The following is a 17,060-nucleotide window of genomic DNA, read 5'->3' on the forward strand; positions in this document are numbered from 1 at the left end:
TATATTTATATGGTGTGAACATTTGTTTATTATTATTAAAGGAGAATTTCACTTCCAGGACAAAAACTTACAGATAATTTACTCACCCCCTTGTCATCCAAGATGTTCATGTCTTTCTTTCCTCAGTCATAAAGAAATTATGTTTTTGAGGAAAACATTTTAGGATTTCTCTCCATATAGTGGACTTCTATGGTGCCCCTGAGGTTGAACTTCCAAAATGCAGTTAAATGCAGCTTCAAAGGGCTCTAAACAATCCCAGCCGAGGAAGAAGGGTCTTATCTAGTGAAATGATCCGTTATTTTCTCAAAAAATTGTCATTTTATATACCTCATAACCTCAAATGCTAATCTTGTCTAGCTCTGAGGACTCTGTGTATTCCGGTTCAAGACAGTTGGGGTATGTTGAAAAACTCACATCTCATTTTCTCCTCCAACTTCAAAATCGTTCAACATCGCTGCAGAAGTACCGATTCAGTGTTTACAAAGTGAACATGCAAAGAATATCAAATGTTCTTTACAAAAAAAAAAAAAAACAGCTATGTAGTATGATTTTGAAGTTGGAGAAGAAAATGAGATGGGAGTTTTCGACCTACTTTCAACTAACGGTCATAAACTGGAATACACAGAGTTGATGCAGAGCTAGACAAGACAAGTATTTGAGGTTAAAAAGTATATAAATTGTAATTTTTTAAGAAGATAACCAATCGTTTTGCTAAATAAGACCTCGGCTGGGATCATTTAGAGCCTTTTGAAGCTGCATTTAAACTGCATTTTGAAAGTTCAAACTCGGGGGCACCATAGAAGTCCACTATATGGAGAGAAATCCGGAAATGCTTTCCTCAAAATACATAATTTCTTTACGACTGAAGAAAGAAAGAAATGAACATCTTGGATGACAAGGGGGTGAATAAATTATCTGTAAAATTTCGTTCTGGAACTGAACTTCTCCTTTAACAGCTGTGAAGATAGTATTTCTAGATTTAAAGGAACCTTATGTAAGAAATTTATGTCAGTTAATCATAAAATGGCCCTGACATGTCACTAGACATTAAGAAATCATGTTCATTTCAAATACTTATAACACTGACAACAGTGGTCCGGCCAGGATATTGTCATTTAAAAGTGAAAGTTGCAGCCCACAACTGATGTTATTGTTGTCATTTTGTGTTTTGGTCTGAGGCTCCACCCTCCAGCTATCTACCAATCACGAAGTCAGTAGAATTTTGTGATCCGGGTTGCCAGCTCTGTTCCAGCTGCAGCTATACAAACGTGTCGGATAAAACATGTATAAAGTTACGAAACCTAAAAGACCTCGTTATGAATCCGAAATACGTCGTGACAAAGTCTGAAATAAAACAAGGATTTGTATAGGAGATGCCTTTGAAAGATGGAGACGGCTGAAAACGGAGAAGAATTTGAAGACAGACGCCAACGTTGCTGATTTTCTCCTGAACAGGTAAGATTCATCTATGTTTGGCTAACTTTGCTTCCATACACAGTGGATTTCCCACGGTCGCCCGTGCTAAATGCGTTCATAAAAAGCTTTATATCGCACCACTAGCAGGGTATGAAAACAATCTATGTTCTGACTGAAATGTGGTATTACAGTACATCTTTACGAAATATTTGGCTAATCGCCATCTGTAAATTTTTGCGATACATAATTACTTCGCAAAACATCTCTTGTGAAGCATAAACATAATTAACAGAAGAAAAACAAATTACTGTGTAGGACTCGTCACTTGCCGTTGGAAGCTCCTTGTAGCAGCCTATTCCTACAGCTTAGCTGGCAACCTCGAGTCAGGGGGGAGCGGGAGGGGAAACACCGTTCTACAGTATTTTGAAAGTGATTGCAGTACCAGTGTTGGCCACAATCCTACATACGGTTCCTTTAATATTTATAATAATTTATATACTGTCATAAACATTTAGATGACAATTAATTCATAAGCACCTTTGCTGGAGAATAATATGGTGATGGCATACATGGCAAAACATTACTGATTGGTTTGTAATTAGAGATGCACCAATTGCAATTTTCTTGGCCGATACCGATTCCGATTTTTCAGTAAGTGTGACCTGCCGATTCCGATTTTTGCCGATTCCGATTTTATTTTTTTAAGAACTGTAATGAAAGCATAGGCCTATACATAAATATTTTCTTTAATTAAATTTATTTTATAATAAAATACATTTTTAAACATTATAGGATCTTCTTACAACAAAATAACTTTAACAACAAAATAAAATGCTTTGTGCCTTCGAAAAAGGTATAAAACTAGTTCCTGTAACTAACATAATATATAGTTATACTAGCAAAAATCTTGTCCTTAATGTATTTTTTTTATTTTAAAATAAAAGAAATGTATAAACATTACAGCATCTTCTCATATTAAAATAACTTTAACAAAATATAGTGCGCTGAGCCTTTAAAACATTAGAAATAAAATATAAGTAACAAAGCAGGCATACAAAAATCTACTTTTCTTCAATGATTTTCATATGGATTTTTTTTTTTAATTACAGGATCATCTCACAACAATAACTTTAATAACAAAAAGTGCACTGTGTCTTCAAACAAGTAGAAATAACAATGCTAGTACTAAATGCTATTACTTGAGCATTAATGGCAAATTTTCCTTGATAAAGAGAAGCATTTCTGTCTTGTCACCAGTTAATCCAGCGGTAACGTTACTACACTTCGAAACATTCATTCACATATTTGCGCTACGCCACCGCATACAGCGTCTTCACACACAGATGATATTTACCAGAGAAGTGTAACATAAATGCATCTGTAAATAAATACAAATTAAATTCACGTCGCGCACGCTTTAATTACCTTCAAATGGAACATATATGCTGGCTTTGAACTATTATTAGTGTGTGAAGAGGCTGTATGCGGTGGTGCAGCGCAAATATGTGAATGAACGAAAGTGTAGTAAACGTCAACGGATTTCCCCTGCTAAGGGAGTAGGGAGCAATGAACACTGGGCAGGGACCATGTCAATCGGAACACAGTTCATTCATGGAGCTCACTTCTAATGAGCGGGTTATCTGAATCAGGTGTGTTAACTAACAGAGACATGTGCTGTGTCCCAATTCGCCTACTTATACTACGCCCTAAAAGTATGTACTCTTTTTGTGAAGAAAAAGTACATACTTTTGAGAATGTAGCAGAATAGTAGGCAAGCTTCGGGACATACTACTTCGTCATAACTGTCTTTAACGGATGCTGTTGCTTAGTTACCTGAATCCTGTCACTGTTTAAAATGCCCTGTCAATCATCACAGTTAACATTATCTACATTTCGTTTAATTTGATTTCCAACCTTATTAGAGAGAAATGAAGAGGCACGTTCTTTCAGGAGTCTTTCATGCCGAGAACTCTGCTGGTGTTTGCATAATTATGCATTTAAACGTTAATGACCAAACCTATCATTATAAAAGTTCATAATGTTGCTGCACATGAAATATAACGAGGATAACATTTAAAAAAATATTTTTTATCAGGTTACACGCTGATTATTTATCACTCAAACAAACCCCTTTCTCTACCTGTCCGTTGGTCGCGCATATTCTCCATGTTTGTAGTTTTTTAACACATTTTATGCGTGTTTGTAGTTCTAATCGAATCCTCGTTCACCGCGCAATGTGTTGTGGGCAATATTAGCCGTTAGAGTGTGCATTGATCGGAGTTAAGTAGTAGACCATCCGGGAATCTTTGGAATACTTTTTTAAACGTACTACGATTTGGGACATACTAATTCTATTTTCGAATACTATTTAGGACGGATAGTATGCGAATTGGGACGCAGCAATGCAAAATATGCAGAGCGGGGGCGCGATCTACCACATGTCCAGCCAAGCTAAACAAGCTCGTGGTTCGTGGTTGTTCCCTCACGTTGTATTTTGGCCTTATAAATGTTACAAACTGCGATCTTTGTGTCATCTTCACTCACACCAAAGACATGTTTACATGTGACTGTGAGTGCGCGGCTGTGACGTAATTGCATGCGCCGCTGGCAATAAAGGGATCGGCTAGGAATCAGCAAGAGGAGAAACTGACTGGCCGGTCACCGATCCGGGCCGATCATGCGAAAATCGGCCGATTCCAATCACCAGCCGATCAATCGGTGCATCTCTATTTGTAATTTTTAATTCATTCTTTCTAGTCACATCACGTTTCTACAATGATAATGGTACATCCATTAAACTAGATATAAAGATTTATAAATTTGGAATTGAATGGAACAAAAAGTCTAATGTAACCGCACCTTTAGCCTTGAAGGTAGCAGATCAGATTTGAAGGGTGGCTTCAATGTAAAGGAGACTGTGAAAGGGAACAACCTAGAACTGCTTCTAGGCTGGGAGGACCCATACTTACTTAACTATCATTTACAGAATGGAAAACATGACACTTTGTTTAGCTATGGCTATACTTCATAGGGTATAACTTAAGGCCAAACGCAGACTCGACTTCTCTTTCTTTATCTTAGCCACACCAGAAGTTAAATTCTCATTGACACACTGTTTCTGACATTGAATCAACCTTGCAAAGTATCTAGGAAGTGAATAATGAGTCACAGAACAAAAACAATATTGATGGGAGGAAATGAGACCTAATTCGGTTGACACAGTATGCATTTTCTGACTGTTTTTAAAAGGACATTGGATGCCCATTTTCCAGTTGGAATGATTCTTTAGGGTCATGAAATGTCTGTAACATACTTTGTTTAAAATTCCTCGCAGTTGTGTAAAACAACACCATTTTTACCTTGTCAAAAACAGCTCTGTCCACAGCGACTTGTTTCAGTGCATGACTCTTTAAATGATAATGAGCTACGGCTCACCTCTCCCCACTCTTCCATAGCAGACATGCCAGAAACCTAATTAAATGCAAAAATAGCTTAAAAATAAATAAAGAAAATTCGAATCTTAGACAGAATTTTGTAGGCTAATCTCAAATAGCACTGTATTCAGACAGGTTTTTTTCTGAACACTCCCTATTCCTCATTGGTCAGCAAAACAGCCAGCCCCGCCCTCAACTCACACCATTGGTTGAGCTGTTGCCATGTCAGACTAGGCAATGTTTTGAGCAGCACACAGCCACAAAATAAGCTCCGAATTGCATTGGATAGCAAAAAGGGTTTACATTTAACAAATGTCATCTAATTGTACAAAATCACTATTTATTTCTCATAGAAGACCCTGTCTCAAAGCAGGCAGGTCTTTAGCATGATGCACCCTGAAAGTTATTTATAGTGGGGTGAATGGTGTCTGCAGGAGCGCAGGGTTGAGCTAACACTGTTATTCTTAGGGAGTGAGTCTCCATGCTATAACCTCTGGCCCCATCACTAATGCTTTTACCGCTCAGTGTCTTGCACCGGACAGAACGAGAAGCGGAAAACTAATTGTGAGAGAGTGGAAAGATCATGATGGATGATGTCCTCCCTGAACATAAGTTTATCAATTATTCTGAGAGTTGACTGGCTTTTATTTAAACAGCCCTGAACTTTTACAGTATGTTAAGGGAAAATGTCACTGATTCTTAAAGGGATAATCACACAAAAATGAAAATTCTGTCATTAATTAGTCTCCCTCATGTCGTTCCAAACTCGTAAGACCTTTGTTCATCTTCGGAACACAAATTAGGATATTTAAGAGAGTTTTCTGACCCTCAGAAATGTTCCCAGACCCAAAAACTTAGTAAGGACAAGGTTAAAATGGTCCATGGGACATCAGTGGTTCAACTGTAATTTTACAAAGCTATGAGACTTTTTGTGCACAAAGAAAGCAAAGATAATGACTTTATTCAACAATTCCTCCACCATTATCCAGAGTACTATGATGTGAGAATACCACTACCACATTGCTGTCTATGCAGCGTCAGAAAGCTCTTGGATTTCATCACAAATATCTTAATTTGTGTTTCAAAGATGAACAAAGGCCTTACAAGTTTGGAACGACATAAGGGTGAGTAACTAATCATAATATTTTTCTTTTTTTCGTGAACCCTTCATTGTGACAAAAATGTGACAGTCAAAAAAGAAATTGTTGCACACCATGTGAAATCACTTTAAGCAGAACCAAGTTTTTTGGCAGTCGTACAGTATGTACACTACATAATTCATTTTCATGACTGTACAACTGTCAAACTGAAATTAAAGTTAACATATGGTCATTCTAAAGGGAGGTTAATGAGCTTTTTTTTTTATCAGACATAGTGGTTTGAGTAACTTTTAGTGATGACCTGTTAAATTTCAGCAAGGCCTGCAGCATGTCTGCGAATAACGGCATTTCATGCTGAGAGCGTGGTACACACTATCAGTAAAAAAGGGGGAAAAAACTGTACAAAAACTCACTTTTGTGTGGTACCCTAAGGTACAAAAACTAAAAGGTACATCTTTATGTATCCTTACATGGAAGCTATTAGTAGTTTAAAAGTATAGATATTACCTAAAGTGTACATATGTGACCCTGGACCACAAAACTATGGGTAAAAAACTAAGTAGCATGGGTATATTTGTAGCAATAGCCAACAATACATTGTATGGGGCAAAATGATCGATTTTTCTTTTATGCCAAAAATCATTAGGATATTAAGTAAAGTAAATACATCAAAACGTAATTTTAGATTATAATATTCATTGCTAAGAACTTAATTTAGACAACTTTAAAGGCGATTTTCTCAATATTTAGACTTTTTATGCAGTTTCAGATTTTCAAATAGTTGTATCTCGGCCAAATATTGTCCTATCCTAACAAACCATACATCAGTGGAAAGCTTATTTATTCAGTAAATCTCAATTTTAATAAATAACCTAAACCCTAACCCAGGGTCACATTTTAGTACCTGGAGTACCACCCGAATGATACTTTTGTACTCAAAAAATATAACACCTACATTTAATTTTCTTTAGATAAAGATAGATTTATTTTTTTCACAGTTAGGCCTAAATTATCAGATTTTCTTACCTGTCAATGGCTGTGCTGGTTGGCATACTGCGGGCAAAACCTCTGATTCCTCTCTGACTGAAGTAAGGGATGCAGGAGAGGTTTGCAGCCATCATTGCCAGTGAATCTGACGGGCTCACAAAGAATCCACTCTCACCCATAATCATGTACCGATCCTAAACATAAAACAATATATCCAAGATTATACAACAGTTAGTTCTGTCATCTAAACTGGTTAAACAAGCATCTCTGTGATATTTTATCTAAAATATATGTTCATTTCTTCTTCACTGATTGATTCTTCACATCATTGATTGATTGAAAATGATGAGGAATATATACATTACTGCTTAAAAGTTTATGGTGAGTAAGATTTTTGGAAATAAATCAATTTTTTTATTGAGCAAGGATGTATTAAAATGACTAAAACATTGTTACAAAAAATTATATTTCAAATAAATGCTGTTCTCTTGATCTTTCTATTCATCAAAAAGTGAAATCCACAAAACTATTATGCAAAACAACTTTTTTTTTTTTAACATTGATAATAATCTGAAATCTTTCCTGAGCACCAAATCAGCATATTAGGATGATTTCTGAACACTGAAGTAACGGCTACAAAAAATTTGGCTTTGCTCTCACAGGAATAAATTACATTTTAAAATATAGCAAAATAGAAAGCATGTTTTTAAATCTGTAATATTATTTCTTAAATGAGACTTCTTTCAAAAGCATTAAAAATCTTACTAAGCCCAAACTTTTGAATGTTAGCATATTTGTTGTTTTCTCAACAGTATGAAAAACAATTCCTGTTTCTCACTTGTTTGTGATATTAAGAAATCGAGATAAAAAAAAGATAAATAATAATAAGAACCTCAATCAAAACAAACCCTGCAGCTGTAAATAATACAGCAATAATTTCAACAGCCTTGATTATTATGCTTTCTGCTTGATCTGTGTTTGTGTAATTTGTAAATGATTATTAGATCATAAGAGACATAAGCACCCCATCTGCATCAAAAGCAGCCCCAAAGCCAAACTCTCCCCCCTTCATGGAGTCCACCAGAGCTGCAGCGAATGCAGGGTTAGGGTTGGGATGTTGGCCTCCAAAGTCCTCCAGAGGGACACAGTTAACAGCAGAATTAGCTGGAGCCCCGAGCTCATCACATAAGATTCTTCTGACATATGGTCCCATTACTGAAACAGATGACATGAAGATATGACTCTACAAGCCAATATAAATCTGCGTATAAATATTTACAACAGTCTACCAGAGTTTACCTCCATTCATGGCATCTATTCGGATCTTCAGCTGATTTGGACCTGTCAGCAAGCTTTTGATCGCACCAAAGTCGAAAATTCCCCTCAGCATGTTTAGATAGATCTCGACTGAATCCACAATCTCAACTGAATAATGGAGAAAGAACATTTTAAGCTCAGTATATGAGTGTAAACTGAAGTTTGTGACAATAACGTATGAAAACACTGGAATGAGTTTAAACGCTTCACCTCTGAAGGGCTTAAACTTGTTCTCTAAGTCAAAGTCATGACGGCCAAGGCGGGACAGGTCGATGTGGAGGTCAGGGCAGATGGCGTATTCCTCTAGTGTGCGACTCACCTGATGGATCCTCTCCATCACTGTGTCTGGAGATGGTCCTGTAAACAGGAAACAATGACAGATTTCAACGAAATGTCTCTAATATTTAAAAAAAAGCCAACAAGTTACATCTAAGGGTGCACGATATTACCAAAATCTTACATTACAATATGAGTAATTTTATTTAATGGTAACGATATATATCACAATATAGTTCATTTTGCATTAAACAAGGTCTTTATGATATCAACCATTTTAAACCATAGAAAAGAAATGCTACATGCAGTGCCTTGCAAAAGTATTCATACCCCTTCATTTTTTTCACATTTTGTTTTGTTGCAGCATTATGTTAAACTGCTTTAAATTAGTTTTTCCCCACATCAATTTACACTCCATACACCATAATAATGACAAAGCAAAAACCAGATTTGCAAATTTTACAAATGTATTAAAAATAAAACACTGAAATAAGTACATTGCATAAGTATTCATACCCTTAACTCAGTACATAGTTGAAGCACCTTTACAGCCTCAAGTCTTTTTGGGTATGATGTGACAAGCTTTGCACATCTGCATTTGGCAATTATCTGCCATTGTTTGCCTCACCTTTTCACCTCTCAAGCTCTGTCAGCTTGGATGGGGGCTGGCAGACATTTTCTAGAGTCCTAGTTGTTCCAATCATCTTCCATTATGGATAATGGAGGCTACATGCTTCTGTGAACCTTCAATGCAGCAGATTTGTTTCTGAACTCTTCCCTAGATCATTGCCTTAACACACGTCTGTCACTGAGCTCTACAGGCAGTTCTCTTGACCTCAGGACTTGGTTTTTGCTCTGATATGCATTTTCAGCTGTTAGACCTTTTCTGAGAGGTGTGTGCCTTTCTAAATCATACTCATTCAAATGAATTTGCCACAGTTTAACTCCACTCGAAGTGTAGTAACATCTAGAAGCAATATGAATGCTCCTGAGCTAAATTTCAAGAAAAGGGTATGAATACTTATGCAACGATGATCTTTTCAGTTTTTTATTTTTAATAAATTTGCACAAATGTTAAAAACCTATTTTTTGCTTTGCCATTATGGTGTATGGAGTGTAGATTGATGTGGGGAAAAAAGTAATTTAAAGTAGTTTAACACAAGGCAGCAACATAACAAAATGTGAAAAAAATAAAGGGGTATGAATAATTTCGCAAGGCACTGTACACTGTTTAAAGTTATCAAATGTATAAACACTGCACATTCTTTGCTGTGTAAATTAAATATATATTAATTAAATAAAGTTACAAAAGTCAAGAGCATTTAGTCAAGAGCAGTGAGAGATTTTCTCTCTGTTGTTGTTTTATAAACATGTATGACAGACAGCAGGAATATTAAACTGCTGTCACTTTAAGAGCCACCCAGATCCAATATACTGTTACAAATGCTTTTTCGTTCTTAGCTGTTTGCTTTCACTTAAGACCTAAATTACTGTGTTTATGAGGATATATGCAAATAGGGCATTTTGACACATACACGTGTGTGTACAGTTGAGGTCAAAAGTTTACATACACCTTGCAGAATCTGCAAATGTTAATTATTTTACAAAAAAAGAGGGATCATACAAAATGCATGTTATTTTTACTTAGTATTGAACTGAATAAGATATTTCACTTTAAAAACATTTGCATATAGTCCACAAGAGAATAGTTGAATTTATAAAAATGACCCTGTTCAAAAGTTTACATACACTTGAATGATCCACAGATGTGTTTTTGTGTTTAGTGATAGTTGTTCATGAGTCCCTTGTTTGTCATATGATTTAAACTCTCTGTGGTTCTTCAGAAAAATCCTTCAGGTCCCACAAATTATTTGGTTTTCCAGCATTTTTGTGTACTTGAACCCTTTCCAACAATGACTGTATAGAGATCCATCTGTTCACACTGATGACAAGTGAGGGACTCATATGGAACTATTACAGAAGGTTCAAACACTCACTGATGCTCCACAAGGAAACACGATGCATTAAAAGCCAGTGGGTGAAAACGTTTTGAATTTAAAGATCAGGGTAAATTTAACTTATTTGTTCTTCTGGGGAACATGTAAGTATCTTCTGCAGCCTCTGAAGGGCAGTCCTAAATGAAATAAATATGATATTTATGCTAAATAATAAAAAAAGAGTACACATCCTTATTCTGTGCAAAAGTTTACACCCCTGGCTCTTAATGCATCGTGTTTCCTTCTGAAGCATCAGTGAGCGTTTGAACCTTCTGTAATAGTTGCATATGAATCCCCTCAGTTGTATACGTAAATGTATTTCATGTTAAATATTTTATTCAGGTCAGTACTAAAACAAAACATGTATTTTGTATGATTCTTTTTATTTTGATTAAATAATTAACATTTTGCAGATTCTGCAAGGTGTATGTAAACTTTTGACTTCAACTGTACATAGATATAAATACAGATATTTTAAATATAAGATATTTTACTGTGAGATTCAAGCTCTACAACATTATTCCATTTAGGTTTCACTGTGTTTTCTATAAATAATACTTCATGACAGCTTACACAAATGTAGTGTTAACCTGAGGTCATAACTTCATTGCCACAGCAATTCCCTTAGAGGCTGATATTATATATAACACACTAAAAGTAGTATGTTATTATTATCATTCTGGAGGTGCACGCATACAGTGTGTCACTATTACTTTCTAATGTTCTTACCTCCATTAGCGACATTAAATTTGATCCCAAAGTCTCCTCCTGGGCCTCCTGGACTGTGGCTTGCAGTGAGGATGATCCCACCAATGGCTTTTATCTTCCTGATGATACAGGATACTGCTGGAGTGGACAGGATCCCGTTGTGTCCAATAACCAGACGTCCAATCTGAAATTAAAATTTTGGTTTCATTGGTGTGAAGTTTGATTTATCTCAGTTTTTTCAATACATTGAAAATCCAATGTCCAGTGTTGCTTTGGACTCTGACTTTCATTGAATGAACTAAAAAAGTTGAAGTGCTTCTCAAAGTATCTTTATTTGTGCTCCACAGAAGAAAGTAAGTCATACAGGTTTGAAACAACAAATGTAAAAGTGCACATCTATACTTAAAGGTATCATGAAAATCTGACTTTTTCAATGTTTAAGTGCTATAATCGGGTCCCCGGTGCATCTTCCAACCCAGAAATTGTGAAAAATATCAACCCAGTCAAATTTTTTGATAAGCCTTTTTCAGATTTGCTCCCCTGTGATGTAGAATTGGGATCTTATTATAATATTAGCGCCCCTTAAAGGAGCACTTCACTTTTTTTGAAATAGGCTCATTCTCCAACTCCCCCCGAGTTAATAAGTTGAGTTTTATTGTTTTTAAACCCATTCAGCCGTTCTCCTGTTCTAGCGATATCACTTTTAGCATAGCTTAGCAAAGATCATTGAATCCTATGAGACCAATATAGCATCGCGTTTAAAAATGACCAACGAGTTTCGATATTTGTCCTATTTAAAACTTGACTCTTCTGTAATTATATCGTGTACTAAGACCGGCGGAAAGTGTAAAGATGTGAACTACACTACACAAATTAGTTCCCAGCTAGGTAACTTCCAACGAGGAACGCTCCCTGTGCATGCAGTTGGTCACGTTGTGCTGCGATGTTCTGCGTGATATTACTGCACCTGCTTCGGCCATGTTACGGCAGCAAACTTCCTTGACTGTTACGTCGGAATGGGAGTGTAGTTCCTAATCTTATCGGCCTAGAAAATCGCAGCTTTACATTTTCCGCCGGTCTTAGTACACCTTAAATAGGACAAATATCGAAACTCATTGGTCATTTTTGAACTCGATGCTATTGGTCTCATAGGATTCAATGATCTATGCTAAGCTATGCTAAAAGTGATATCGCCAGAACAGGAGAACGGCTGAATGGATTTCAAAACGGTAAAAATAAACTTATTAACTCGGGAGGAGTTGGAGAATGAGCCTATTTCCAAAAAAAGTGGAGTGTTCCTTTAATCTGCACCTTTCCACCCACAGCGCCGCCTGTTTATTTTTCGTAAGCAACAACGGTGTACCAGTTCTAACGGCATGGACAAAGTTTGAGCAAAGCATGCTAACTGTTCTGTCTGTTATTGCACAGATGAGCACTAAACTATTTAGAGTCCCAGCCTCAGAGGAGACAAGAGAGCAGCGGATTTATTGATTTATTTACTGTATATTACACTACTGCCACACGGATCTAATATAAACATGTGACTTCTTTTCCAGCTGTTTACCTTCACAGACATAACCAACTGTTTTTGTAACTCATGTTTGTTTTTTAACATAACCTTGTGTGTATTTGACCGTTTAAGCGCAATAAGACATGAAAGAGAACTTAGTACTTAGTTAGTACTCGCTTTGGATGTGTGCGCTCAGAACACCCTATATCAGACGTTTAAACTAATATTGCTTTGAAACTTGATTTCAGCGTGATAGACATGATAATAAAAACCAAACAGATGTTTTTTGGCATAACATCTGAGGTAGGAGCTGTAAAGGCACAGCCCTATTCTGGAAAAGGGGGCAGGGAGCAGCAGCTCATTTGCATTTAAAGAGCCATGCACGAAAACAGTGTGTTTCTGCTTCCACTCAAAATAGGCATTTTCAAAATGATACAGTAAATTATCTGTGGGGTATTTTAAGCTGAGACATCACAGACACATTCTGGGGACACCTGAGATTTAACTCACATATTGTAAAAAGGGGCATAATAGGTCTCCTTTAAGATCCCAAATGGGCTCTTTGCTTCCAGACCTTCACCTGTCATGCAAGGGTTATCATAACATTATACAGTGGGCTTTAAACCTGCACCCTTCAGAGGCGCCAGTCATGGCTACTGCTGCATACCAGATCAACAGCTACATCGGTCTGGTAGCTCATTCCTGTAGGAGTGACAAGCTGACTCAGGGACAAAACCAAACAGACGTGTGCAGGGCTCTTTACTTGCAACACACACTAGCAATTTCTAAAGGAGACTTATCCATCTGCCATAAATTGCAACCTCCTTTGTCAAGCATTCAGATTATTGACAGATACTTTCCTTCTAGCTCACAAGACAGCAGCCCAGACATCTCAGCAACTTTGTGACTCATTAAGCTTTACAAGATCAGCCACTTTCTATTAATAGTGAGTTATTTGGCATCTCTCACTCAGGCTTTTAAAATGATGAACAAGTGCACTGACCCCCTTTTTTTTTAGTAATATGCCAATTAAATTCCTCACTAGGTTGATGCTTTGCTTAGCCATCGCTTTTACTTGAGTGTGAACTGTATTCCCAGCACTGTTTGAGCAGCTTATCCATATAAGGTTCTGCTTTTGGATACACAGCCTCGGTATATCATCCCTCTGAGAGCTACCGAGCTTGTATGAAAGAATGTCACTGATACAAAGGAGGAGAATTAGGGAGGGAGGGATGGTGTGGCTGTATTTTATAATGTGAATGAAATAAAAGAATTTAGTGCATGATAAACAATCACTTGGCTTTATGCTCAGACTAAACCAAACATTATATCTTCATTAGAGGCACAATACAATACTAGAAATGTTGATGGACTGAGTTGATTAAGCATTTTGGCCCATGGCCGTATGTTCTGGGTTTCCCCATAGCTCTGACATGAACATGAGAGGTCAAAACAAGGGAAGCAGCGGCGCTCCAGGAAGAGTGTACAGGGGAGGGATGGCACAACAGATAAGACAGGATACATTTGGCCAGGCCAGTACAGAGATTTAGCTGAGCCGTTCTCTCATTACATGCACAGTTTGTTGCTTCTTAGGTTTTCCAAGAAAATGCTCTGCTGTTTGGGATATCAAAATTCAGATAGTCTTGAATAAAAACAGATATGACCATTTTTGCTATAAATCCATGTAATGTTATTTAAATCATGAAACTAAACATGCCCTTCAGACATACAACAAATCATGGTATAAAGCTTGTGCGTTTTCAAAGACGTGAAATGATAATAACAATAAAAACAATAAAACAGATGAATAACAATAATAAAAAAACAAGAATGAATACACCAATAGGTAGGTAGGTATGTAATTAAATAAGTAAACAAACAAACAAACAAATATTGTTTTAATTATATAGATCAAACATTTTATAATTTCATAAAAGTCATAATTTTAGTAAAAAAAAACAAAAAAACATAACTAAATAAATAAATAGTGAATTTTTAATTATAGAGCAGAAAATCTATGAATAGTCATAGGAAATTATAAATAAACAAATAATGCAGTTTAATAATATAATAATTAGAAAATCTATCATATTTATAAGCAAATAATATAATCATTATCATAATTTTAGAAAATGATAAATAAATAAATAGTGCATTTTTGATTATAAGTAAGTAAATCTATAAAATATCTTAGGAAATTATAAATAAATACAATAAATAATGCATGTTTATTTACTAATTGGTAAAACTATAACATTAATAAATAAATAAATTTTTTATTATATAGATCAGAAAATCTATCCAATTTTCAGTAAGTAAATACTTTTTTTAAGTGAATTTTTGATTATAGATAAAAAAAAATTATTACATTTCTTAGGAAATTATGAATAAATGAATATTGCATTTGTATTATACTATTTAGAAAATCAATAAAATAAATAAATACATTTTTATTATATAGATCAAAAATATATTTTAATTATAAACAAACAAACAAACATAAATAGAAGAAATTGTATAAAATTTCTTAGCAAATAAATAAATATATAAACAATGCATTTTGTTATACAAATGAGAAAATCTATAAATAAATAAATAAATAAATAATTCATTTTTGATATAGATAAGAAAATATATCATATTTTTGTAAATAAATAAATAATAATGCAATTTTGTTATACAAATGGAAAAATCTCTAACATTTATAAATAAATTAAATATTTTTTAATTATATAGATCAGAAGATCTGTCATATTTTTTGTAAGTAAATAAATAAATAATGATTTTTTTGAATAGAGATTTTAAAAAATCTCTTAAATTTCTTAGGAAATTATAAACGAATAATGCAATTTTATTATACTAATTAGAAAATCTATAAATATACATATATATATATATATATATTTTTTTTTTAATACAATAATAATTTATTATTAGATCAGAAAATATATTTTTAGGAAAATTTAAACAAACAAACAAAAAAAATAAACAATGCATTTTTGATTATAGATAAGAAAATCTATAAACTTTCTTAGCGAATAATTAAATAAATAAATAATGCATTTTTGTTGTACAAATTAGAAAATCTATAACATGTACAAATAAATAAGTAAATAGACCACAAAATGCATAAATAAATAAATATATGCATAAATAAATAGTGCATTTTTATTATAGATAAGGAAACCTATATTATTTCTTAGGAAATTATTTATAAATAAATAAATAAATAAATAAATAAATAAATAAATTATGCATTTTACTATACAGATTACAATATCTGTAACTTTTCATAAATAAAAAATAACTAAATAAGACTAACTGGTATGTAATATTTTGATGATTTAGATCAGAAAACCCAATAATTGTGTTATAAAACGCTACCGGAACACTTATTAAATTAGCGAACTAGAAGGACATGCATGAGATTTTTGCTCCACAGAAATATTAACACCATCTCACCCCGTTGGCAGCTGCCATTTGAACGATGACTTCAGTTGCAGCCCGGCTGAAATATCTTCCATCGCTGCCCACCACCATAGTGCATCCCTGACGATCCCTCAAGTCGATGGAGGACAGCAAACTTTGGACGTAATTTTGAAGATAGTTCTTTTTACTTTCGAAAACCGCTGTCTTCTTTCGCAGCCCATTTGTCCCTGGTCTCTGGTCGTCGAAGGGGGTAGTTTGGATAGTCAAAATGGGTATAGGGTTAGTTTCCATGATCTTCTGGAACGCTTCGGGATCCTAAAAAAGTTAGCTTGTCAAGAGTTGAATTAAGTGTGATACAGTGTTCAAAATATCGTTAAAATAAGCAGAGGAGGATCACGGAGTCAGGGTGCGCCACAGCGCAGTGCGCTTCTGTCCGACTGGATTATTCCAGACGCGTCCCGTGACGCTTCTTTGGAAAACTAGTGTACGACAGCTGTCTTCTCATCGCACCGGGACAAACTGGAAAGTAGGGCTACAAATACAGAATAAATGGGTGTAAAAAGTAAAGAAATATTCCCAGATGAGGTCTTATGCTCACCGACACTCTTCTCCCGAGCTGTCACGCGTACGTTTGCTTGCCAAAAGGCAGGGAGGGGAGAAAACTCTATATAATGAGCTAACGCACTGTCCAAAAATAGCCCATGATGTGGGGGAACGAATAGTGACAGTGTGCTGCTGTGTAATCGAACGCCTCTACTGTCCGTGGCGCAACGGAGATTCATGAAGCGCCAAGGTGGACAGCAGCACTCATCTGACGCACGCTGGATCGCAGACAGAAATGTCATAACATCCATGAAGTTATTTAACACGGAACAAGACAAGAATC

The 17,060-nt window shown here is 35.3% G+C and overlaps 1 protein-coding gene across 1 annotated transcript in view; it reads right to left on the reverse strand.

The window, feature by feature from the left end:
* pgm5 (phosphoglucomutase 5) overlaps positions 1-16,852 on the reverse strand; it is a 43,703-nt gene extending 26,851 nt beyond the window's left edge. The window contains exons 1-6 of the mRNA XM_073819084.1: positions 16,208-16,852; positions 11,257-11,419; positions 8,465-8,611; positions 8,237-8,362; positions 7,962-8,152; positions 6,977-7,131 (exon numbers count right to left, since the gene is read on the reverse strand). Coding sequence (XP_073675185.1) covers positions 6,977-7,131; positions 7,962-8,152; positions 8,237-8,362; positions 8,465-8,611; positions 11,257-11,419; positions 16,208-16,465 — 1,040 coding nt within the window. The 5' untranslated portion in view covers positions 16,466-16,852. The remainder of the gene's footprint in view (positions 1-6,976; positions 7,132-7,961; positions 8,153-8,236; positions 8,363-8,464; positions 8,612-11,256; positions 11,420-16,207) is intronic.
* Between the last annotated feature and the right edge of the window lie 208 nt (positions 16,853-17,060).

The sequence above is a fragment of the Garra rufa genome, chromosome 15 (assembly GCF_049309525.1).
Source record: "Garra rufa chromosome 15, GarRuf1.0, whole genome shotgun sequence".
NCBI lineage: Eukaryota > Metazoa > Chordata > Actinopteri > Cypriniformes > Cyprinidae > Garra > Garra rufa.